At 43.3% G+C, this 27,110-nt stretch overlaps 1 protein-coding gene across 1 annotated transcript in view; it reads right to left on the reverse strand.

The window, feature by feature from the left end:
* The window catches only part of LOC126199244 (putative neutral sphingomyelinase), a 141,644-nt gene that overhangs the window by 38,256 nt on the left and 76,278 nt on the right, over nt 1–27,110 (reverse strand). The window contains exons 4-5 of the mRNA XM_049936042.1: nt 25,222–25,434; nt 14,506–14,634 (exon numbers count right to left, since the gene is read on the reverse strand). Of these exons, the coding sequence (XP_049791999.1) occupies nt 14,506–14,634; nt 25,222–25,434 (342 nt within the window). The remainder of the gene's footprint in view (nt 1–14,505; nt 14,635–25,221; nt 25,435–27,110) is intronic.

Raw genomic sequence — 27,110 nt, forward strand, 5'->3', positions numbered from 1 at the left:
TTCTGTAACCTATCTAAGGCATTTGACTGTGTGTTTTGAGGTATCCTCCTAAATAAATTGAAGTTTTATGGGATTGATAGTATAGTCAACCAATGGATAATGTCATATCTAACCAGAAGAATACCCAATAAATATAGTCCGAGAACATAATTCTGACTGGGGAGGGAATCACATATGGGGATCCCCAAGGCTCAATATTAGATTCACTATTGTTCCCTGTGTATGTAAACAATCTTCTGCATAACATACAACAAGCAGAATTAGTTCGTTTTGCAGATGACACCAGTATTGCAATCAATTCAAGCATACATACAGAAACAGAAGAAATAGTGAGCAATGTTTGTAAAAGTATCACTGATTGAGTTTCTGTGAATGGTGTCAACCTTAATTTTAAAAATACACAATATATTCAGTTCTGCACCCATAGTGGTATTACATCAATGGTAAGTGTAACATACGGTGAGGAAATAATAAATAGCATGAAAACTTCAAAATTGTTAGATGTCCATATTAATGGGAATTTAACCTGGAAAAAGCAGGTTCTGTAACTCTTGAACTGACTTAGTTCTGCTATGCTTTTGCAAATCTTGGGGAGACAAATCAGTAAGTTGACATTTTTGCATATTTTCATTCAGTACTGACATATTAAATAATATTCTGGTGTAACTCATCTTCCAAGACAAACAGACTTCATTGCTCATAAACGTGCTGTAAGAATAATATGTGGTGCTCATCCACAATCATCTTGTAGGCATCTGTTTAAGGAGTTCAGCAATCAGACTACTGCTTCACAGTATATTTATTCCCCCAATAAGTTTGTTGTAAATTATCCACTGCAGTTTGAAAGGAACACTGGAGGACATAATCACAATGCTAGAAGGAAATATTACATTCATTCCTCCACATTAAGGTTGACATTAACACAAAAAGGAGTGCACAAGGCTGCAACTAATTTTTTTTACCAGTTATCCAGTGACATAAAATGTCCGACAAATGGCAAAGTAAAATTTGAAAACAAACTGACAACAACTTCTATTCCGTAGAAGAATTTCTGTTATTTTAATGTGTAAAAGGTGGTGGGTAGGAATACTCTAACTCACAACAGTATATTATTTGTTTAAAAAAAGAACTTAAAAAGTTCAGTATGAAGCTACATGAGGTGTGTTCAAAAAGTAAGGTAACTTTATATTTTTATGAAAAAATATTTATTTCTTCATCAATATTCATGTTGTTCCCTTCAAAGTAATCCCCCTTGTGCCAACACTTCTTCCAATCCTCGAAGCACTTCTCATAAGCACTTTTTGGTAAGGCCTTGAGTACTTCGATAGGTAAAGTTTTTATTTCCTTGATCGTTGAAAATCTTCGTCCTTTCAAAGGTCTCTTTTGTTTTGGAAACAGAAAAAAGTCGCAGGGGGGCAAATCCACTGAATATGGTGGCTGAGGCATAATTGTTGTGTTGTTTTCGGCCAAAAAATCTCTCACAGGCAACGATGAATGAGCAGGTGGAGTGTCATGATGCAAAAGCCATGAATTGTATTTCCACAATTCTGGACATTTGTTGCATATTGCTGTGGTGTCACTGCCAGACACCACACTTGCTAAGTGGTAGCTTTAAATCGGCCGCGGTCCATTAGTACATGTCGGACCCGCGTGTCGCCACTGTCAGTGATCGCAGACCGAGCGCCACCACACGGCAGGTCTCGAGAGACGGACTAGCTCTCGCCCCAGTTGTACGGACGACTTAGCTAGTGATGCACACTGACGAAGCCTCACTCATTTGCAGAGCCAATAGTTAGAATAGCCTTCAGCTAAGTCAATGGCTACGACGTAGCAAGGCGCCATTAGCATTACATAGCTTGTATCTAAAGAGTCTCACTTGTATCGTCAAGAGCGATGTACCACAAGGATGGATTAACTTTAAGTATTCCAGGAGCTACGTACTTTTCTTTATAGCATTCATTACGTATCCTGTTTCAGACCTATCTACTACCCTGCATGAGTTAACGCGTGCCTTTCGGCTACTTCCGAGTGGCGTGGCTGTCTTGTTACGCCACAACAGTTGGCGACGAGCCAGTAGAGTTTGTATTAATTTGCTTGTGTCATGGCTTCGCCACATTCTCCAGATGTACTGTCCGAATTTTATCGCTTGCAGAATCAGCAGACGCAGGCGTTATTGGATGCCCTTGGACAGCTTGTTCAGGGTCAACGTGCACTGCAAAACGATGCGGCAGCCGCCGCTTCACCGCTACCGCAGCCACAACATGTTGTTGCACCCCCGTTCCGGCCATTTGACCCAGCCATGGAATCCTGGACGGAGTGGTCACGCCAATTTGGATTCCATCTCGCCGCCTACAGAATTCAAGGTAACGAGCGGCAGCCTTTTTTATTGGCCTGTGTCCACCTACCGTGTGATAGTGAAATTGTTTCCCCGATGCGACGTAGCGACTCTGTCCTACGAAGAAACTTTGTCGGCATTAGATGCCTGTTTCAAAGAAACAGTCAATGTCGTTGCAAAAAGGTATACGTTCTTTCGTACAAAACGTACGGCCAGTCAGACTAATAGGGAGTGGGTTGCAACATTGCAAGGCCTTACTAGGGATTGTGCTTTTGAGTGTGAATGTGGACTCCCTTATTCAGATACAATGGTACGTGATGCAATTGCGCAGAACGTTTCTGATGTTCGTATATGGGAACAGATTTTGAAACTAGTTAATCCCTCCCTTCAACAAGTGATAGACATATTAGATAGGCAAGACACACTTGACTTTGCACAGGAATCATTTGAAACTTCGCCAGCCGTGTGTCACATTAACCGGCCCGCCGGGCGCGCTGCACGGAACGATAAACAGCCCTCGCGCTCGTCCGCGCAGCTGCCGCCTAGCTCTCCACGTGTGCCGCGTAAGCGAGCAAATGCAGTGAAATCATGCCCGCGGTGTGCGACTAGACATTCGCGTGACAATTGCCCGTCACGCCACGCTATTTGCTTTTATTGTCATAAGAAAGGACATGTTCAAAGTGTTTGCCAGAAAAAGCTCAGATCAGACAATCACGACCATTCCAGGCCCTTTGCTTCGCGCCGGAATCGAACCAAGACTACTCAGGCTCGTGAACCTTCGCCCATGGACATTCATGTAGTTAATTCCACTCCGTCCAGTGCCACTTTCTCTAACAGTGACTGTGTTCGTCCCACAAATAGTGTGCGTCGACGTCGCCGGAAATCTCGTCCGGTCGCAGCAGGTGCTTCTGTACCGGTATCAGTTCAAATTGCACGAGAAAGTCGCTCTTGTCGTCAGCAGGACAATAAACTTTTTTAGACTTGGACTTTGAAGGCAAAGTGATACCATTCCAGCTCGATACCGGAGCTGCAGTTTCGTTGATCAATCACGACACGTACAAACAACTGGGCAAACCTCCGTTGCGTGCCGCAAATGTTCAGCTCACTTGTTATTCAGGACAGCATATCCCTGTGTTAGGACAGTGCACTCTTCTTGCAACATACAAGGGACAAACAAAACTTGTGTCATTTTACGTTCTTCGTTCTTCTACTGCAGTGAACTTGTTTGGTTTAGATTTATTTCAGTTGTTTAACTTGTCAATAGTCAATCAGGTCCTATCAGTGAATCAGACTGTGCCTTCCGCCAGTGTTTCTCGTCTATGTGAAGAATTTGCAGACATTTTTGCACCGGGCCTTGGTTGCGCTAAGAACTATACAGCACATTTGGAACTGAAAGTAAACGCGCAACTGAAATTTTTCGGAGCGCGTTATGTTCCCCACGCATTGCGTGCTGAGGTCGCAAGAACATTACACGATTTAGAATCACAAGGTGTAACTGAACGTGTGCAGGCTTCTCTCTGGGCCTCACCCTTTGTGATTTTGCCAAAACCTTCCGGAAAATTGAGACTTTGTGTGGACTTCAAGGCCACTGTGAATCCACAACTAGTGATTGCAACTTTTCCTTTACCCCTCCCGGAAGATCTTTTTGATAAACTGTGCCCAGGTAAATACTTTTCGAAGTTGGACCTAGCAGATGCGTACTTGCAAATACTGGTGGACGAAGAATCCCAGCGCGTATTGGTGGTTAACACGCATCTGGGTTTGTATCGCTTCAAAAGACTGCCATTCGGGTGTGCGTCCGCCCCTGCATTGTTTCAGCAATACCTGCAAACTGTTTGTGCGTCGGTCCCTACTGCTGCAAACTATCTGGACGATATTGTGATCTCCGGAAAGACGGCAGACGAACATTTAGCAAATCTACGAACATTATTTCAGGTATTGCGACAAAATGGTCTTCGCTTGCGGAAGGACAAATGTGTGTTTTTTGCTCGGGACTTACCATATTTGGGACATGTAATCAATGCCCAAGGCATACATCCGAGTCCCGAGCACCTCCGTGCCATACAAGACTTGCCTTCGCTGCAGAATTTGAAGCAGCTACAGAGTGTGCTGGGAAAAATCAACTATTATCATCGCTTTCTGCGCAATGCCTCTTCCATTTCAGCTCCGCTTCATCGCTTACGCCGTAAAGGTGTTCCGTTCGTCTGGACGCCGGAATGCGAACGCGCCTTTCGCCAGTTGAAATCGGCGTTGCTTTCTAATACTTGCCTTACGCCATTCGATCCCCAGAAACCCCTTTTGTTGATGGTAGATGCATCGGATTTCAGGATCGGTGCTGTGCTTGTGCACAAAGATGGCTCGCTTGATCGCCCTATTGCCTTTGCGTCAAAATTGCTCTCGTCTGCGCAAAGAAATTATTCACAGATCGAGAAAGAAGCTTTGGCTCTCGTATTTGGTGTTACAAAGTTTCACGATTTCTTGTATGGTCGTCACTTTACCATCATCACCGACCACAAACCTTTGACATCGCTTTTTCATCCGAACAAGCCTGTACCTCCACGTACAGCGCAAAAATTTATTCGCTGGTCTATTTTCCTCTCGCAGTACCGCTACAATATCTTGTATCGGTCCACTGCTAAGCACGGCAACGCCGATGCGTTGTCCCGTTTGCCTGTTGCTGAGGATAAAGCATTCGATTCTTCCGAACTTGCTTGCATGTTCATTGATGCAGAAACTGATGACGTGGTCGAATCGCTTCCGATTGATTTTCGTCGTGTAGCTACAGCCACAGCTGCTGACCCTGTCCTTGCTACTGTTTTGTGTTTTGTTGCTACGCAATGGCCCTTGTCAAAGTCACGGATCGAGGATCCGTTGGTTCGCAGATTTTTTGCTCACAAGGAGAAACTTTTTGTACGACGTGGTGTTTTGTTGTTGCGTTCTGATAATGATCAGTCCAGAGTCGTGGTCCCACGTTCGTTACAGTCCTCTGTCTTACGGCTTCTTCACCGAGGACATTGGGGTATAGTGCGAACGAAACAACTTGCTCGTCAGCACTGTACTTGGTTCGGAATTGATGCTGCGATTACGAATATGTGCTCTTCTTGCATGGCGTGTGCCGACCAACAATCCGCACCGCCGTGAAAATTCTTTGCATGGCCGACAGCCACTTCCCCTTGGCAACGCTTGCACATCGATTTTGCTGGTCCAGTCTGGAATGCTCGATGGTTGGTTCTAGTCGATTCCTTCAGTAATTTTCCTTTTGTTGTCAGGATGTCTTCCACGACGTCATCTGCCACCATCCAAGCGTTATCCACTATTTTTTGCATTGAAGGTCTTCCACAGACTATTGTTCACGACGCTGCCTTCCATATTGCCCCATGGCGACGCACCACCGCCGCCGCCGGTCCTCCCGCCACCGCCGCCCGCAGTGGACGCTTCGCTGCTGCCGCCGGGCGCCTCCCTGGGTCACGCGCTGCCAATCGCTTCCCGTGACCAGCTGTCCTCAGACTTGGAACTCTTGCCGGCTCCGGACCAGATGTCGTCTTCGCGCGTCGGGTACCCCGACGCAATGGAGGTCGACCCTTCGGCCCCTCCTGTCTCTCTACGGGCGCATACGTCGCATGTTGACGTGCACCCTGGACTAGGTTTTCAGGCATTTCCTAGCTCCCCTTGGACCGAATGGCAGGGTGCGGGTGGCACAGCCTCGCATGTTGTTAGGCTCCCTACCTCATCGTATACATCAAAATGGGGTCCTCCCCACGGCGGGCGGAAGCCTTATAACACGACCGTCCGCCGATTTGCGGGGGAGGAATGTGGTGTCACCGCCAGACACCACACTTGCTAAGTGGTAGCTTTAAATCGGCCGCGGTCCATTAGTACATGTCGGACCCGCGTGTCGCCACTGTCAGTGATCGCAGACCGAGCGCCACCACACGGCAGGTCTCAAGAGACGGACTAGCACTCGCCCCAGTTGTACGGACGACTTAGCTAGCGATGCACACTGACGAAGCCTCGCTCATTTGCAGAGCCGATAGTTAGAATAGCCTTCAGCTAAGTCAATGGCTACGACCTAGCAAGGCGCCATTAGCATTACATAGCTTGTATCTAAAGAGTCTCACTTGTATCGTCAAGAGCGATGTACCACAAGGATGGATTGAAGTTAAGTATTCCAGGAGCTACGTACTTTTCTTTATAGCATTCATTACGTATCCTGTTTCAGACCTATCTACTAGCCTGCGTGAGTTAACGCGTGCCTTTCGGCTACTTCCGAGTGGCGTGGCTATCTTGTTACGCCACAACAATTGCTTCTCACAAACAGCACATAATATCAAGGTAATACTCTTTATTGACTGTACGACCTTGAGGCAACAATTTACGCTGCACTACATCATGGTAATTGAAAAGCAGTGAGGAAAACTTTGACCTTTGATCGAACTTGGCGTGCTTTTTTTGGTCTTGGCTTTCCAGAATGCTTCCATTGGGACGACTGGGCTTTGTTTTTGTCATCATAACCGTAAACCCATGTCTCATCACGAGTTATGACCCTTTTGAGCAAATCAGGATCATCATTGATGTCATTCAAGAGCTCCTGAGCGAAGCTTATGTGACGGTTCCTCTGATCAAAATTGAGAAGTTTTGGAACAAACTTCCCTGACACATGCCTCATGCCCAAAACATCTGAAAAAATTGCATGGCACAAGCCAACCAATATACCAACATCCTCAGCAACTTCTGTTATGGTAACCTGATGATTTTCCAAAACAATTTTCTTCACAGCTTCGACGTTATCATCTGTTGTTGATGTGCTGGGGTATCCACAGCAAGGTTTGTCTTTGGCATCTTCGCAACCATCTTTGAAGTGCTTCAACCACTTGTAAACATTTTTTTTCACTTAGAGCAGAATCACCATATGCCACTGGCAACATTTGATGTGTTTTAGAGCACTTGATTCCATTTTTCACACATAAGTGATGCAAATTCTTTGTTCCATCTTTTATAATAATCGAAAATAACCGAGCACACTAAAACAGTGTAACCTTTCTATCTGTCAAAAATAAACAAAGTATGCAGTGAAACTGTGAACTTATGTTCGGGACATGTGTACAAAAAAAAAATGATAACTAATGTATGTTGCCCACACAATCTGAAAAGTCGCCTTACTTTTTGAACAGCCCTTGTATTTACACGTTAATTGGGGATGCCACAGAAAAATGACTCATTCCACATCATAATGGTATATTGTGCAAAATGATCCATGGAACATGAAACTAACGAACTGACTATGTAAGCACAGACCAAAATGTGGTTTGAATTCAAAGCAATAGTATCAACAGCAATTGAGAGAGATATACAAAATAAATTACTAAGTGATTGTACTGATCCTCCATGGTAAACAAAACAGTTCAAAACACTGCTGTAGAAAGAGTGCAAAATTCCTATGACTGACATAGTTTTACAGGTGCTCGAAATTTTGCATGAACTTCAGTGCGCAATTCTTTTAATGGTTTCCACAACAAAACTCCGTCTTGAAACCCAAAGAGATTCTAGCCATATATTAAGTACACCAGTGACAAAATACAATCAATACCTAAACTGCACGATAACAATGATGATGTTACTGATGACAGTGTCACTAAAGCAGAATTAAGCAAGGTTTTCCAAAATTCCTTCAGCAAAGAAGACAAAGTAAATATTCCAGAACTTGAAACAAGAACAACTACCAACTACAGTCACTTAAGAATAGATACCGTATTTACTCGAATCTAAGCCACACTTTTTTTCCGGTTTTTGTAATCTATAAAAACCGCCTGCGGCTTAGAATTGAGTGCAAAGTAAGCGGAAGTTCTGAAAATGTTTTAGGTGCCGCCACAACTAATTTCTGTCGTCGAATATATGTAGCGCTACGCAGGCATGCTTTGCAGGCACAAAGATAAATACGGGCACCAAAACCTCTGCATCAGTAAATAAATTTAAAAAAAAAAAAAAAGGTGGAAGACGAGCTCTTTTCTCTGCCCCGAGATCGACCACTGCAGATTGACCACTGCATTTTCATACATTATCAAACGAAGTAAATACAAATTCCGTATTGTTCATCTTCGAATGTAGCAGCATTTCAATGTACTATGAAAATTCAACTGGCAAGACTGTTTGGGATGTTTGTCAATACGGCCAACTCTGCGTTCTGAATTTTTTCCTACCTGTGAGAAGAGATGGTTGCTAATAGGAACTTTTATGAATTGTGAATCACATGCAGTATTCTCTTCACCATAAGAATAATATGAATATAAACATTTTGCCATGTATTCTTTCATGTTTGCTGCTATCTCATTTAAATCCTGTCTGCCTAATAAACTACGAAACTAGAGTGAGACAACAGCAAACGTGGAAGAATATACATATCATGTCATGTTTATATTCGTATTATTCTTATGCCTAATAGTGATACAGTCAGAAATGAAGCACAGCAACTGACTAGATTTTTAAATATAAGATGAATCTAATTTCTGTGCAGAATGTAATGTACTAAAGAGGTGTCTGCAAAGTTTTTCAAACGGAAATTTTTTTCGATAAACTCTCGTTCACAGCATCTTCTATCATACGCAGTCTATTATTTGGTTCTTGTTGATCATTATCAAAGAAAGCACCAGTGTAAGTAACAACAAATAGCAGTCTCTTACCATTGTTTCGCTAATGAGATGATTCCTCTCTTTTTTTTTTTTTTTTCTTTTTTTTTTTTTAATCGTCAGCGGCAGTAGCGCGCACAAAAGCAAGCCATGCCACGAGAGGCAAGAGGCCGTAAACACTCATTATCAGAATGCGACAAACAATGCATGACACAGCACAGTAATGCATTTTCAGCCTTGAGTAACGTAAACACCTATAACAAAGAGAACGGCACTTATCAGGTCAAAGAAAAATAAGCAATCAATCCAAACCAGACGAGGCAAGTGAAAAAGGAAGGGTACCTGTATAAATACGGACGGAGCGCCTGACGCATAGCAATGGCTACCTGGTAAAGCTTAACTGCTAAGCTTACAACTCAAACCAAACTACTGTAGCTGTATCGTCATTCATTCGACCTAAATTGTGTCTCATATCACAATGGACTAACTTGGTTTCGATTTGGAGCTGCCTTCTAAAACTTTTCTCTCCCCTTGAATTTCGAGTCTCAAATTTCAGGTGTGGCTTAGATTCGGGAAAATTTTTTTTCCTCGATTTCGAGTCTCATTTTTCAGGTGCGGCTTAGATGCAAGTGTGGCTTAGATTCGAGTAAATACGGTATCCTCAGGTAAGTGAAGCAGCTTACATCACTTAATAAAGGCAAGGCTTCTGGTCCAGATTGTATACCAGTCAGGTTCCTTTCAGAGTACACTGAAACAACAGCTACATATAAATATATAAAAGCTCCATAAACTCCATCATATACAACCACTAGCTTGTCACAAGATCCGTACCTAAAGACTGGAAACTGCACAAGTCATATCAACACCCAAAACAAGAAATACAAGTGATCTGCTGAATTAAAGACCCATACCACTAACATCAATTTGCAGCAGGATTTTGCAATACATACTTTGTTAAAACATTACGAATTACCTCGAAGAAAATAATTTATTGACAAATGGCTAACATGGACTCAGAAAATATCACTCTTTATTCTCACAAAGTAATGAGTTGCTATCAACAGGGGGTGTCAAATTGATTCCATATTTTTAGATTTTCCAAAGGCTTTTGACACCCTTCCTCACCAGCAACTTCTAATCAAATTGCATGCCTATGGAGTATCGTCTCAGTTGTGTGGCTGAATTTGTGATTTAGTGTCAGAAAGGTCACCATTTATAGTACCTGGTGTATTATCTAGTGAAACAGATGTAATATCTAGCATTCCCCAAAGAAGTGTTATAGGACCTATGCCGTTTATGATCTACATAAACTATTTAGGAGACAATTTGAGCAGCCATCTTAGATTCTTTGTTGATGATGCTGTGATTTACCATTTTGTAAAATCATCAGATGAACAAAACCAATGAATTAGACAAGACATCTGTATGGTGTGAAAAGTGGCATTTGACTCTTAAGTAATGAAAAGTATGAAGTTATCTTCATGAATACTAAAAGGAATTATATGATAAATCACACAAATCTAAAGGCTCTAAATTCAACTAAATAGTTGGGGATTACAATTATGAATAACTTAAATTGGAACAATCACACAATAATGCTGTGGGGAAAGCAAATAAAAGGCTGCAATTTATTGGCAGAACACTTAGAAAATACAACAGGTCTTCTCAAGAAACTGCTTACACTATACTTGTCTGACCTCTTCTGGTGTACTGCTGTGCCATGTGGGATCCATGTCAGACAAGAGTGAGGGAGGACATCGAAAAAGTTCAAAGATGGACACCTCATTTTGTATTATCATCAAATAGGGTAGAAAGTGCCACGGATGTGATATGCAAAGTGAGGTGCCAATCATTAAAATAAAGACTTTTTTGTTGCGGCAGGATCTCCACATGAAATTTCAGTCACCCCCCTCAATGCAAAAATATTTTGTTGGTGCCCACCCACACTGGGAGAAACAATCATCATAATAAAATAAGTAGCCATTCGCCTTCCAAAATATTAAAAATACTCCATATGCCCAGCTCCAGCCCCCCCCCTCCCCCACCCCAATCTGACTCCACCCTACAAACTATTGTATGGACACCCCTGGTGACATGTACTTAAAACTGAAGAGAACAGATCTGTAAAAACATAATCTGGAGTACAAATTTTCTTTAACTGCATTAAGCTAAAAATCACTTTGAGCCTCTGAGGATGCCAAGACAGCAATCTGTTCCATCCCTGGCTGCATATTCAGAGTTTCACATCTCCAGATATGTGACACAGACTGGCTTGGTAACATGGGGCTGACTTGCTGAACAGTTACTCCAAGATGAGGTGGGCTGCCATGCTAAATCTAATCACTGAGGCATTGCTAAGATTTTCAGAGCCTGTCATGGCCAATGGAGACACTGCTATATACAGATTGGTGGTTCACCAGCCTTTGTGTACGGATTCCGGTCTGACAGGCTCCAGTTGACATCCGAATGCCCTCATGGGGACAGCATTTGACATCTTGAGGTAGGAAGTACCTGCTGATCCTTAAACTAGAGGACATGGTACCTGTCTTCCCCCAACGTCTTCTGAAGAGGCATTTCAAAATGTCTCTTTGTTTATGGAACTTTCAGCCAGGTTACTTTTGTGTAAAACAGTAGGTCCAAAATGTGCATGTTGCCTTTAAAACTGAAAATATTGCTGTCCGTTGTGAACTCTTACTCGTTAAAAGTCTGACAAGCACAGTTACCCAACTGATTCAACTAGTCTTGTCCAGCGAGAACCTAAAACTATTTTTACTGGCCCTGATTTCCATCCTCCTCATGAGGAGCTATAGTTGTGTTGTTGTCACTGTAAGATCAAAGGAAGATCCACAAACAAAGGTCAATTGATGGGTCTCTTGAGTACACAGGAGAGGCCATTGATGGTCATTGCAAACTGTGTGATGCTGAGTACACTGCCTTGGGGGACCCCATTCTCTTGAGCGCAGCAGCCTGCCAAGATACCATCAATGCAATACTGAAAGCAACTGTAGTCAAGCAGGGATTGGATAAGAAGTGGCAGAAGTCCATATATTCCCTATCCATGAAGTTGGTGAAGGACGTTGTACCTCCAAGTGGTGTCATATACTTTTGAAGGTTAAAAAAACACACCGCCCAAATGGTTTTAGCACAAAGACTCCCGTATCACCATCTCCAGTACTATTAAATTGTCAAATGTGGAATGGTAGCACCTGAAACCATGCTGGAAACAGCATGTATGACCCCAGGATTTGAGGAGTCATATGAGGCAGAGGTTGACCATGCACTCCAGAGTCTTACCCATACAGCTTGTAAGAGCTACAACACTTCAGTAATTGTTAGGATTGGCATGATCCATGCCTGGTTTCCATAACATAATTAATATTCCCTCCTCCAAATCAGATCTGATTAAAAAAGACAGGAGATTTCTTAAGTTCACGGGCACATGCGATGGAGCATAGCATAATGAATTTCATCTAATTCCAGAGCAGTGTTTCTGGCCGTAGACAGAGATGATTCCAATTCCCACATGGCGTATGGAAGGATATAGACCTTATAACTACAAAAGAAGACTGTGCCTCTTCTCCACAGTCCTATGGAACACCTGGAATGCAAGAGTTTGTCTGGATGATGCAGTGATGGAAAAAAGCATTCAGGTAAAACCTGAGCCATTTCTTCAGGCACATCCAACAAGACTATTTCTCAACAAGGCCTTAAGACATGTACCACCCTTGCGTAAAATCCGCATTGTAGATTTCCAAACTCATGCATCGGAAATGGAGCGATTAATGGAAGTCGTGAATTCCTTCCAGGAGTTCCTCTTCCATTCTTTTATCACTCACTTTTCTTGAGCTCTCGCAGACTGAATATTTTCTACGGTTGGATGGTGTTTGCATTTCTGCAAAGTTGTGTAGCTGGCTCTGATAGCCAAGCGACATTCATTGAACCAAGGAACAAGCTGTCTGAGGTGGTTGCTAGACTGGGGAATGGAATTGGCAGCAGCACAGTGGATGATACAGGTGACATGGTCCATCATCTCCTGGAAACATTCCTGTTGTTCAAAGGCATGTCAACCAATTTGCCCTTTGAAGCATCCATCTTAGCAGTCTCCTGTCAATCACTGTCTTAGTCAGCAGGTGGATACACGCCGAAAAGTGGTCACTGGAATGTGAACATGTGGTGACTTCCCACTGAACTGAGTCTACAAGAGATGGGGAGCAAAAACAAAAGCCAATGGCTGAAGATGACCATATAGCTGTAGAAAAGTATGTCATCTGACCAGAAGTTGCCCATTAGAGACTGTTTTACCTCAACAACCATTCATCCCATCACAATGTAGTATACCTTGAGACTGAGGAGTTTTTATATGGAGGTGCGTACCCTCACAGCCCAGGCTGTGCAGCCAAAGCCCCCATTCTCAGAAATGGACAACTTTTCACCGCCACTCCTAACGATTGTCCTTGAAATATGCTCATTGTTTATGGCAGAAAAGATCTGGAAGATCTAGCCAGTCACCAGTTTGAAAAACCCAGTGCCACCATATCAATACTCAATCACTACTGGTGGAGCTCCATGGGGGTGGGGGTGGAAACGGCCCATCCTTCCCTAAGTTGTGGGACCTCGAGGTGTAGTTCTCAGTGTCATCGAGACATGCAAACCCTTTCACCCAACAATGATAGGGTCTATGACAAGATGGAGTCCTTGGGAGGATGAGAGAGAAGCGGAATTTATGAAACACTATTGGTCTACCATTTTATGATTCTACATCATTAAATGTAAGCACCATATCAGAAATTCTCTACATTTCATTCAATGGCTGCAAGAACTACATCGTTGTTATTAGAACCTTATGGTGAAATCTGATGTGGTCGCCCTCTTCACCAGGATGCTGATTTCTGATAACTTCAAACTGATCAGGGAGGACTTCAGTGCCACAATAGCCAATAAATGGATCAGTTATGGTGAAATTATTCATGGAGGATTTCAAAGATGTTCTTTCGAGAGCAGTTACTATCATCATATATAGTTAAAGGCTACCCGGCCATTGACCATCTGTGTGAATGCCCGAACTTTTATGGGAATCGTCACCTTAGTGTGTGCGAGTGAGTGGATGGGCAAATATCTATTAGGTACATTATGTATGTAGATTATGGACAGTTGGGAATGCGGGTCTCACGAGAAGCGTGCAAGGGATAAGTCCCTGCAGTCGCACTATTCATCTGTGACCTCGGTGGCTCAGATGGATAGAGCGTCTGCCACGTAAGCAGGAGATCCTGGGTTCAAGTTCCGGTCGTGGCACACATTTTCAGTTGTCTCCATTGAGGTATATCAACACCTGTCGGCAGCTGAGGGTTTCAATTAATTATCATTTAACTTGTCACACATATGTACCACCATAAAGGTATTGTACATTAGGTCCAACCAAATGAAGTACTATGTTTGTTAAGTCGCTGGTCTCAGATTTTAGGTTTAACCTTGGTTTTCCAAAGTCGATTGGGGCAAATGCAAGGAAAGATGCAGAAAACTGGAAACAACACATATCAAGATACAAACCTTCACTCTTGATGACGTCCGAAACATTATGTAATCTATTCTTTTACCCTCAGGTTGCTCCCTTGCTACTCTTTTACCAGTATAGCTGTTGGCTGCTGTTTCATTTGTACCAAAATTTTTGTGGGTCTCCTGTACAGACAGAAAGAAAACTGTGAAAGTAGAAAATCTTGCACTGTGCAAAAACATTACATGTAAAAACAAAATTCTTGTACATTAAAACACATCAGATGAATTTAGTTCATTAGCTAATCTATTAGAGATTCTTTAATATTATTATTTATACCTTTAATATCTCATGAGCTGACGACTGCTCTGAACACCACTGTGCTTTACTAGACATGACCCCTTGCAAGTGGTATGCCCTTGCCATCCTCCAACCTTTGAAGTTGCCTATCCAGCCACAAGAGTGTTAAATTACCTCCATCATATCTATACTACTTTGTAGCTGGGAATTACGCTCTATTTTTACGGGCTGCAAGGTCTCTAGCTTTGAATTATCAGGACTTATCTTTTCAGGGAGGTATGAAACAGCGAATTCATAGCTCACCTGTTACATCTAAAATGGATCTTATTGCTAATATTGCTGCAGTAGCACTTTAATTCATACCAAAGACTAAATGTGAAATGGTGTTCAATAATGGCACAGTGCCTGCTAGAATCCTACAATATTAGTGCAGAATTTAACAATTTCAACACTCATTTAAAAATATGGCAATTTCTCTGGGTTCAGGGAAAACTGACAGCAAACGATGCTATTTACATAAAAAGAACTCTTCTAAAAACAAATATCTAACAACTGTATTGTTAACACCACTAAATCACAGGATAACATCTTAAGGACTGTCCCTCTTCAATTATCTTCATACTTATAGAATTTTAAGTTCTGTACCTTAACGACCTTCCCCCATGAACCAGGGACCTTGCCGTTGGTGGGGAGGCTTGCGTGCCTCAGCGATACAGATGGCCGTACCGTAGGTGCAACCACAACGGAGGGGTATCTGTTGAGAGGCCAGACAAACATGTGATTCCTGAACAGGGGCAGCAGCCTTTTCAGTAGTTGCAGGGGCAACAGTCTGGATGATTGACTGATCTAGCCTTTTAACATTAACCAAAACGGCCTTGCTGTACTGGTACTGCGAACGGCTGAAAGCAAGGGGAAACTACAGCCGTATTTTTTCCGAGGACATGCAGCTTTACTGTATGATTAAATGATGATGGAATCCTCTTGGGTAAAATATTCCGGAGGTAAAATAGTCCCCCATTCAGATCTCCGGGCAGGGACTACTCAGGAGGACGTCGTTATCAGGAGAAAGAAAACTGGCGTTCTACGGATCGGAGCGTGGAATGTCAGATCCCTTAATCGGGCAGGTAGGTTAGAAAATTTAAAAGGGAAAATGGATAGGTTAAAGTTAGATATAGTGGGAATTAGTGAAGTTCGGTGGCAGGAGGAACAAGACTTTTGGTCTGGTGATTACAGGGTTATAAATACAAAATCAAATAGGGGTAATGCAGGAGTAGGTTTAATAATGAATTAAAAAATAGGAGTCCAGGTTAGCTACTACAAACAGCATAGTGAACGCATTATTGTGGCCAAGATAGACACGCCCACTACAGTAGTACAAGTTTATATGCCAACTAGCTCTGCAGATGATGATGAAATAGATGAAATGTATGACGAGATAAAAGAAATTATTCAGGCAGTGAAGGGAGACGAAAATTTAATAGTCATGGGTGACTGGAATTCGTCAGTAGGAAAAGGGAGAGAAGGAAACATAGTAGGTGAATATGGATTGGGGGGAAGAAATGAAAGAGGAAGCCGCCTTGTAGAATTTTGCACAGAGCATAACTTAATCATAGCTAACACTTGGTTCAAGAATCATAAAAGAAGGTTGTATACCTGGAAGAATCCTGGAGATACTAAAAGGTATCAGATAGATTACATAATGGTAAGACAGAGATTTAGGAACCGGGTTTTAAATTGTAAGACATTTCCAGGGGCAGATGTGGATTCTGACCACAATCTATTGGTTATGAACTGCAGATTGAAACTGAAGAAACTGCAAAAAGGTGGGAATTTAAGGAGATGGAACCTGGATAAACTGAAAGAACCAGAGGTTGTAGAGAGTTTCAGGGAGAGCATAAGGGAACAATTGACAGGAATGGGGGAAAGAAATACAGTAGAAGAAGAATGGGTAGCTCTGAGGGATGAATTAGTGAAGGCAGCTGAGGATCAAGTAGGTAAAAAAACGAGGGCTAATAGAAAACCTTGGGTAACAGAAGAAATATTGAATTTAATTGATGAAAGGAGAAAATATAAAAATGCAGTAAATGAAGCAGGCAAAAAGGAATACAAACATCTCAAAAATGAGATCGACAGGAAGTGCAAAATGGCTAAGCAGGGATGGCTAGAGGACAAATGTAAGGATGTAGAGGCCTATCTCACTAGGGGTAAGATAGATACTGCCTACAGGAAAATTAAAGAGACCTTTGGAGAGAAGAGAACCACTTGTATGAATATCAAGAGCTCAGATGGCAACCCAGTTCTAAGCAAAGAAGGGAAGGCAGAAAGGTGGAAGGAGTATATAGATGGTTTATACAAGAGCGATGTACTTGAGGACTATATTATGGAAATGGAAGAGGATGTAGATGAAGATGAAATGGGAGATAAGATACTGCATGAAGAGTTTGACAGAGCACTGAAAGACCTGAGTCGAAACAAGGCCCCAGGAGTAGACAACATTCCATTAGAACTACTGGTGGCCTTGGGAGAGCCAGTCATGACAAAACTCTACCATCTGGTGACAAGATGTATGAGACAGGTGAAATACCCACAGACTTCAAGAAGAATATAATAATTCCAATCCCAAAGAAAGCAGGTGTTCACAGATGTAAAAATTACCGAACTATCAGTTTAATAAGTCACAGCTGCAAAATACTAACGCGAATTCTTTACAGACGAATGGAAAAACTGGTAGAAGCGGACCTCGGGGAAGATCAGTTTGGATTCCGTAGAAATGTTGGAACACGTGAGGCAATACTAACCTTACGACTTATCTTAGAAGAAATATTAAGAAAAGGCAAACCTACGTTTCTAGCATTTGTAGACTTAGAGAAAGCTTTTGACAACGTTAAATGGAATACTCTCTTCCAAATTCTGAAGGTGGCAGGGGTAAAATACAGGGAGCGAAAGGCTATTTACAATTTGTACAGAAAGCAGATTGTTGTGACAGTGCCATGAGATTTAAAAGTGCCGCTACGTCAGTACGCGAACACGGCGATAGAGGCGCTCCGCAGTTCGGCCGAGCGCGGGAGCGCCACCTGGCTATGAACGGCGCCGGCCGCATGTCACGGCACGGCAGTCGAATGACAGATACGGAGTTAGTAGCATGTAACCCGCTAGTGTTTCTACTTTTGTATATCCACACAATTTATTAGTGATTAAAGGTTATAGCACTTTTTGGCGACGAGGTCAGATATTTTTTTTCCTGCGTTGTGGAATTGTGTGTTCGTGTCGGGGCAGAGATGGAACAGCTTCTGCAAGCGCTCATTGAACAACAAACACAGCTGACGGCTGCTATTCAGGCACAACAAACACAGCTGACGGCTGCTATTCAGGCGTTGTCGACGTCGCTTACTCATCGTCTGTCTTCCTCTTCTCCGCCTCTGTTCCCTCCTTACGACGAGGCCGCTGAAGGCTGGGAGGATTATGAGAAGCGTTTGCAGCAACACTTCTTGGCTTTCGGCGTTGTCGACGCTCCTATGTGTAAGTCGTTATTTCTATCTTGGATTTCCCCACGGATCTATCAGCTGCTATCTCAGTTAGCCCCTCTGTGGGAACCTGCCTCTCTGTCCTTCCAAGAAATGTGTGAATTATTGTCTAACTATTACCGAAAAAACACCCACGTCGTTGCCACCCGCGTGGCATTCTACCGGTGTCATAAACAGCCCCATCAATCTTACCGGGCTTGGGCGGCGGAACTACACGGTCTGAGTAGGAAATGTCAGTTTGTCACGGACACTCATCATGAGTCTTATGCTGATTCAATGGTTCGGGACGCTATTCTACGGCTTGCTCCTGATAAAGAAGTTCGGCAACGTGCCTTACAACTGCCAAACCCGTCGTTGTTGGAAGTTCTCAGCATCGCTCAATCTTTTGAAGTGTCTCACGCTGCTGGTGCGCAAATAGACGCGTGGTGTGATGTGGGCGCTGTACAGACCGCTTTCGACACCGACAATTTGCCTGTTTCACAGGGGAACGATGATGTGGCGGCGGTTCACTCGCATCAACAACGTCGCGTTGGGCCACCACGCTCGCAGCGAAAACAGCAACCACAGAAGCAGGTTTGTTCCGCACTTCCTTCTTGTCCACGTTGTTTCGTACAGCATGACAGGGCCACGTGTCGAAAATGTTGGGCCACATGTAATTCATGTAGGAAAAAAGGCCACATTGCTTCTGTGTGTCATTCCCCTAAAGTTCCTGTCGACGAGGACGAGGCATCGGACATGGATGTTAACTGTGTGCTTTCTCAAACAAATAAGTTGGTTGTTACTGTTCGTGTTCTGGATAAAGACATTTGCATGCAAGTGGACACAGGCTCTGCAGTAACTCTCATTAATTCTCGCACGTATTTGGAGTTGGGCTCCCCTCCCTTGTCTCCCGTTACGCGAAATCTGCGAACTTATAATAAGCAGAAAATTCCTATCGTTGGCCAGTTTGATGCTTCCACTGCCTACAAGTCTGTTGTTAGGCCCCTCACGTTTTATGTGGTGGATCATGCGGGCACGGAAAACCTGTTCGGTTATGATGCTTTCCAGTTGTTCGGGTTCTCCATTGATGATGATGTGCACCTCATATCTGAGGATATTCCGTATCAACAACTGGATGGATTGTGTTCTGAATTCTCGTCCGTGTTCTCTGCTGGTCTGGGTCGGGCCAAGGATTTTGAAGCCCACATTACTCTTAAACCTACAGCTCGCCCTAAGTTTTTCCGGGCACGCCCTATTCCGATGGCGTTGCGTGCACCTGTCAAGGCTGAGATAGACAGGTTAACAGCTTCAGGGATTCTCCTTCCTGTTACCTCCAGCGAATGGGCATCGCCCATCATGGTGGTTTCTAAACCAAACGGGAGTCTGCGATTGTGCGGTGATTTTAAAGCCACTGTCAACGCTCAGAGCCTCATTGACACTTATCCTCTTCCCCGTCCTGAGGAGTTATTTACCAAGCTCGCTGGGGGCCAGTTCTTTTCCAAACTTGACTTATCGGAGGCGTACCATCAGTTGCCATTGGATGCGTATTCCAAGGAATTTCTCGTCATCAACACTCCTTGTGGGTTGTATCAGTACCAGCGGTTACCATTTGGCGTCGCCAGCCATTTTTCAGCGGTTTTTGGAACAGCTCACGGCTTCCGTTCCCGGCTGCATCAACTACCTGGATGACATTGTTGTCACGGGGGCCTCCACTGAGGAGCACCTTCGCAATTTGCGTTCACTGTTTCGGGTCCTGCATTCAGCTGGGTTGAAGTGCAATCTAGACAAGTCACAGTTTTTCCAACCCTCCATTGTGTATCTTGGTTTCCACTTGTCCCGTGAGGGTATACGTCCTCTAAGACAGCACGTTGCGGCCATTACCGCTCTACCCCGGCCGTCTACGGTCAAAGAACTTCAGGCGTTTCTTGGCAAGGTTGCTTATTATCACAAATTCATTCCATCCGCGGCGGCAGTGGCTCATCCTCTGCATCAGCTGTTACGCAAAAACGTTCCTTTCTGTTGGTCCGACGAGTGTGAGCAGGCTTTTGTCCGGCTGAAGGCTCATTTGCAGTCGGCGCCTTGTCTTGCCACATTCCGTCCGGGTCAGCACTTGGTTCTGGCGACTGACGCGTCACAGTAAGGCCTAGGGGCTGTTCTCGCCCATCGGTATGAGGATGGGTCGGAACGACCCATCGCCTACGCTTCCAAGACCCTCAACGATGCCCAACGGCGTTACTCTCAAATCGAAAAGGAGGCGCTCGCTATTATTTATGCTCTAAAAAAGTTCAGGGTTTTTTTGTATGGTTCTAAGTTTCACCTCATCACCGACCACAAGCCGCTGGTCTCTCTGTTCAGCCCCTCGGCGTCGCTTCCAGATAAGGCAGCTCACCGCCTGCAACGTTGGGCCTTATACTTGTCTCGTTTTCACTATGAGATTCACTATCGCCCCACAGCCCAGCACGCCAACGCTGACGCGTTGTCGCGTTTGCCGATGGGCCCCGACCCGGTTTTCGATCGAGATGAACTCCTATGTTTCCACATTGATGAGGAAGAACGTCGTTCGGTCGAGGGTTTTCCACTTACAGGTTCGCAGGTCGCGTCGGCTACTGCGCGGGACCCGGTCCTGCGTCAGGTGATCGGTTTTGTTCAACGGGGTTGGCCGGACAGGACCAAGGCCCGGGCATCGGATCCCCTTCGCAACTACCATGCCTTGCGCCTTCGTCTGTCTGTTCGTGAGGGTGTTGTTCTTCTGGCCACGGATGGTGCATCTCCACGGGTCGTGGTGCCAGCCTCTCTTCGCAAAGATGTTCTCAAACTATTGCATGAAGGCCATTGGGGGATTTCTCGGACTAAGTCCCTGGCCCGCTGGCACGTTTATTGGCCCGGTGTTGATTCGGACATCGCCCACATGGTCGCTGCGTGTGGTCAGTGTGCTCAACAACTGGCTGCACCTCGGACTATGCCCTCTCCGTGGCCTGATCCGGCGCAGCCGTGGGAACGGGTGCACGCTGACTTTGCCGGCGCCTTCCTCGGCACTTATTGGCTACTGTTGATTGACGCCTTCTCGAAGTTTCAGTTTGTTGATCGATGTCCGTCGCCCACCACTGCGGCGACGACGCTGGCTTTGTCCAAAATCTTTGCGCTAGAAGGTCTTCCATCCACGATTGTCACGGACAATGGCCCTCAGTTCTCTTCGCAGGCCTTCCATGATTTTTGTACTGGACAAGGGATTCATCATGTTACAGCACCGCCCTTCCATCCGCAATCGAATGGGGAGATCGAGCGCCTTGTCCGCACTTTCAAAAGCCAGATGAAAAAATTCCTTAGTGATTTGTCCACAGATGACGCTCTGTTGCAATTTCTGAGTTCTTATCGCTTCATGCCTCTGGGTGATCGCAGCCCTGCTGAACTCTTGCATGGCCGCCAACTGCGCACTCTACTGCACCTGCTTCACCCTGTCAGGCCTTGTACTGTGTCCCCTAGTGCGGGAAAATACCCGGTGGGCGCCTATGTGTGGGCACGGGGGTATGGATCTCGCCCTAAATGGATTCCAGGGGTGGTCCAGGCTCTTCGCGGCCACCGGCTTCGTGAAATACGTACGGACGACGGCATGGTTGTTCGCCATTACGACCAGATGCGCCCACGAGTGGTGGCCACGCTGGTGCCACCGCCCCTTCTTTCGTCTCCACCAGCCCGAGCAGCCAGTCCTGTCGCTGCTGCCATACTCTCGTGTTTCTCCGCGGGATCTTCTCGGAGCCTCCCAAGAGGCCATGGATGTCTCCACACTGTCCGTGTCTCCACGGAAGTGAGTGAGTTTTTTTTTTTTTTTTCAAGGGGGGAAAAGTGTTGTGACAGTGCCACGAGATTTAAAAGTGCCGCTACGTCAGTACGCGAACACAGCGATAGAGGCGCTCCGCAGCTCAGCCGAGCGCGGGAGCGCCACCTGGCTATGAACGGCGCCGGCCGCATGTCACGGCACGGCAGTCGAATGACAGATACGGAGTTAGTAGCATGTATCCCGCTAGTGTTTCTACTTTTGTATATCCACGCAATTTATTAGTGATTAAAGGTTATAACACAGATGGCAGTTATAAGAGTCGAGGGGCATGAAAGGGAAGCAGTGGTTGGGAAGGGAGTGAGACAGGGTTGTAACCTCTCCCCGATGTTATTCAATCTGTATATTGAGCAAGCAGTAAAGGAAACAAAAGAAAAATTCGGAGTAGGTATTAAAATTCATGGAGAAGAAGTAAAAACTTTGAGGTTCGCCGATGACATTGTAATTCTGTCAGAGACAGCAAAGGACTTGCAAGAGCTGTTGAACGGAATGGACAGTGTCTTGAAAGGAGGATATAAGATGAACATCAACAAAAGCAAAACGAGGATAATGGAATGTAGTCAAATTAAATTGGGTGATGCTGAGGGGATTAGATTAGGAAATGAGACACTTAAAGTAGTAAAGGAGTTTTGCTATTTAGGGAGTAAAATAACTGATGATGGTCGAAGTAGAGAGGATATAAAATGTAGACTGGCAATGGCAAGGAAATCGTTTCTGAAGAAGAGAAATTTGTTAACATCGAGTATAGATTTAAGTGTCAGGAAGTCGTTTCTGAAAGTATTTGTATGGAGTGTAGCCATGTATGGAAGTGAAACATGGACGATAACCAGTTTGGACAGGAAGAGAATAGAAGCTGCCGAAATGTGGTGCTACAGAAGAATGCTGACGGTAAGGTGGGTAGATCACGTAACTAATGAGGAGGTATTGAATAGGATTGGGGAGAAGAGAAGTTTGTGGCACAACTTGACTAGAAGAAGGGTTCGGTTGGTAGGACATGTTTTGAGGCATCAAGGGATCACAAATTTAGCATTGGAGGGCAGCGTGGAGGGTAAAAATCATAGAGGGAGACCAAGAGATGAATACACTAAGCAGATTCAGAAGGATGTAGGTTGCAGTAGGTACTGGGAGATGAAGAAGCTTGCACAGGATAGAGTAGCATGGAGAGCTGCATCAAACCAGTCTCAGGACTGAAGACCACAACAACAACAACCTTAACGACCACAAAGTATTTGAAATCTCTCATGTAGTTTTGTTTTCAATAGCTAATGCATAGCGTAAAAGTATATTAAGTTCCATATTTATTAACAAACGAAGGTGTTAATTGATAATTACTGAATCATAATTCTTAAAATAAAATCAACATCTTTTTATTATTATCTGGATGGAAATGTCAGTCTTCAAGACAAATTAGCATTTGGTGCCAAAATGTGAAATGACAAATAAAAATAAAATATTTTTCATTTTTAGAGAATGAATTGTATAGGTGTATCCACACAAAGACTTTTTTCTGTTCAACTTTCCACATGCACTTAAATTTCCAACAGTGCAACTATGTATGCACATTTGTGCATGTGTAATTTTCTCAAAATGGAGGCCATGCGTAACAGCTCATTGCTTCCCGGCATCAGTGGATACCTCTCTTGTTCAGCAGGTGACAGGCAGTTGAGGTCTTTATGTGTTTCATCTTGTAAGGTGTTGAGGTTATGCATTGAGGTAATTATATGCAATAATGTCTGTTGACCCCAACGGAAGCATGCTGAAGTTATGTAGATGATTACAGGCATAGAGAAGTCATACGGACTGCCACTTCTAAAGATTACTGGAATAAAAAATTGGGGTGTGACGCCCCAAACATCAAGTATTACATAAAAAGTCTCTATTTACATCCCTCTAAAAAATGAGCATTTTTCCAAGCAGGAAAACAGAGAAAAAGCAAGTTATAAATTTATGCAAACAGCATATGAAATCTGTGGACAAATATTAATGTTATCGCAACTTAGTAGCACAACAACTGAGGAGAAGAAAAGAAAAGATGAGCCAGCTGAAGCTCCTCAACAAATTTGCAGAAATTGAAATGAAGGACAGTGATGAAGTAAACAATAAGAAATTGAACAACACAATCTTCATTCTTGTATATTCTGGGGTCTATGGCATTATCAAACTTGTTGAGTACAAGGATACTAATCTACATACAATCTCTTTTGATTGAAGTTGTTTAAACAACATTTCATACAATAAAATACAAACAATGCGTTGAAAGCCAATTAACCTTCACAGAATGACTTAAAGTATTTCTTAGTTTCAGGAATAATCACTGAAATGCTTTGATTTGAGATGAAAATAGCTCAAATTGGTATCCGGTTGCCAGTGCGTTAAAAGTTATTGCCTTATCATTGCAATTTCCTAAGCACAAAATCTTGAATCTCACTGTGACTTTCTTCTGAAATCTGCATACAAAATGTCACTGTCGCACTGTATGCCATGCACCTCTGTTATTTAGATACTGTTTTACCCACAGTCATTCCGTGTTCTCTTTTTCTTTCACCTTTTGTCACCACAAATGTAACACAAATTGCTTAACAAAGAAATGGATGCATAGCAGATTGCTTGAACAATAAGGCAACAATTGGACCCAAGGACACACATGCTTATGTGCATTCTTCCTACTAATTTTTGTGCATGTACTTTTATTCCTGTGCGTCAGCAATTGCACGCGATGAAAGAGGCATCTTGTGGGTATTTCTTACAACCGACTTTCTTTTCATTAAACAATAACACATTTTACATGTCTGCATTAAATTTTAATTTATTTTCATACGACTAGTAATATTATATTTTAATATTAGTCAGTAATACTATGGGAGTTAAACGCAAATGCAACTTGCACGATCTTAACTAGCAAACATACAATTAATAGATTTTTACATTATGCACTCAGCTACCAAAGATTATGTTAATAATATTTCTTTTTTAAGAATTGAGTCAAATTGCTTTAGAAAATTTATTTTTGAGGGTGAGCTTCAGTGCCTATTAGTACGAAGAAAACAGATGAGGGACAGTCCATAAGTTCCCCTTTTCAGACATTTGCATATGAAATTATAGAAGTATTCACCAAACACTCATAAGGTACTTACCGTTGGATGAGCCACACAGCAACTGTCTTCTAATTCTGCATATAAGCAAATAATTCTTTGGGCAAGGTCACCAGGCAGTGCATTAAGGTCACCACCCAAGATAGCCACATCGGAGCCTGCTGCTGTTAGCCGTACAAACTGTGCTGCATCCAGTGCTTGAAGTACACGGTGTGCCAAGTACTCATCATTTGATGGATTGTACTCCGCATGCAGCTAGAGAAAAATAAAGTTCGTTATTTCTCAAGAGCTTATACTTACAAATTAGTAGTTTTGTGCTTCTATTGCATGGTTTATCATGTGACAGACAGTATTTGGGAATCTGTAATTGATTAGAGAGAAGATATTAGGAACCAATGGCTCCCAAGACACCATTTACAAATACTGAACTGACAACCAGAAAACATCACTTGTAAAAACATATAAAATATCTAATTAATTTGTTTTACATTACTTCTTCCTCAAAGCAAAAACAATGAGGTCAGAATTTAAAGTCACTTTTATGTCCTTTTCACACAATATGATGCATAAAGATGCAACCAGTCTGCAGTCAGATTCCACAGTTGGGATGTGATACAATCCATATTCTGTCAGAGCCATGTTAATATTACAATCCAAGTATCTTTGATTTTTTTTTCTATCTTTCTAATAAATTGATACTGATAACAGCATTTATGAAGCACTCAATTTGTTTCCTGAAAAGGTCTCGGAATTAGATCCGGGTGGCAGTGTAGAAATTATTGTAACATTTCAATGAGCGTCATATGCAACATTCCCCCCTCCCCCCCCCCCCTCGTCCCCCTTCCCCACTTGCCCTGCAGCAATGATCCATGGACTTTGCCAAGTTGGGGATTGACTTGAGTGCCTCAGTGATACATATACTGTTGGTGAAAACACAATGGAGTGGTATCTGTAAAGATACCAAACATGTTCAAAGCAAGACGAAACTACAACCAAAATTTTTCCTGAGGCTCTTCTAGATTGTTAAATGGTGATGGCATCCTCTTGGATAAACTATTCTGAGAGTAAAATTGTACCACATTTGGATCTGTGGATGCAGATTACTCAAGAGGACGTTGTCCAAAAAACTGGCATTTTATGGGTTGGACTTCGGAGTGTTAGACTTCTTGCTTGGATAGGGAGGGAGGTTACAGAATTTAAAAAGTGAAATTGAAATGGGTAGGTTGAAGTGTACACAGTGGGAATTAGTGAAGGGCAGTGGCGGGAAAAATGGGACTTCTGGTCAAATGAGTATAGGGTTATAAAAATGAAATTAAATAGGGGTAATCCAGGAGTAGGTCTAACAATTAACAAGAAAATATAAATGGAAATTATGGTGAACAGCATTATCATAGCCAAGACAGGCACAAAGCCAACATAATCCACTACAGTAGTACAAGTTTATATGTCAACTAGCTCCATGGATTATGAGGAGAATCAAAGAATGTATACTAAGACAAGAGAAATAATTCAAACAATCAAGGGAGATGAAAATTTAATTGTGACTGGATACTGGAATTCGATATCAAGAACAGGTAGTGAAGGAAAAATAGCAGGAGAATACGAACTGGGAGAAAGCGATGAAAGAGGAATCTGCCTAGTAGATCTTTGCATAGACCATAATTTAATCATTTCTGATGCACAGTTTAAGAATCACATAAGAAGGTTGTATTGTGGAAGAGACCTGGAGACACTGAAGGTTTCAGACTGATTATATAATGGCACAGCCAAGATTTCAAAACCAGATTTTAAAGCATAAGGGCGGTTTCACACTTGTCTGGCTGTCATGTTAATGGCACCGGATGCATCGCTGCTGGGTAAACACTATTCACAACAACATAGGTGCCATGTAAACAGTGCGGTAGTTTGTGCTGACAATACCAGACAGTCCA

This window comes from Schistocerca nitens, chromosome 8 (assembly GCF_023898315.1).
Source record: "Schistocerca nitens isolate TAMUIC-IGC-003100 chromosome 8, iqSchNite1.1, whole genome shotgun sequence".
In the NCBI taxonomy this organism is placed as follows: domain Eukaryota; kingdom Metazoa; phylum Arthropoda; class Insecta; order Orthoptera; family Acrididae; genus Schistocerca; species Schistocerca nitens.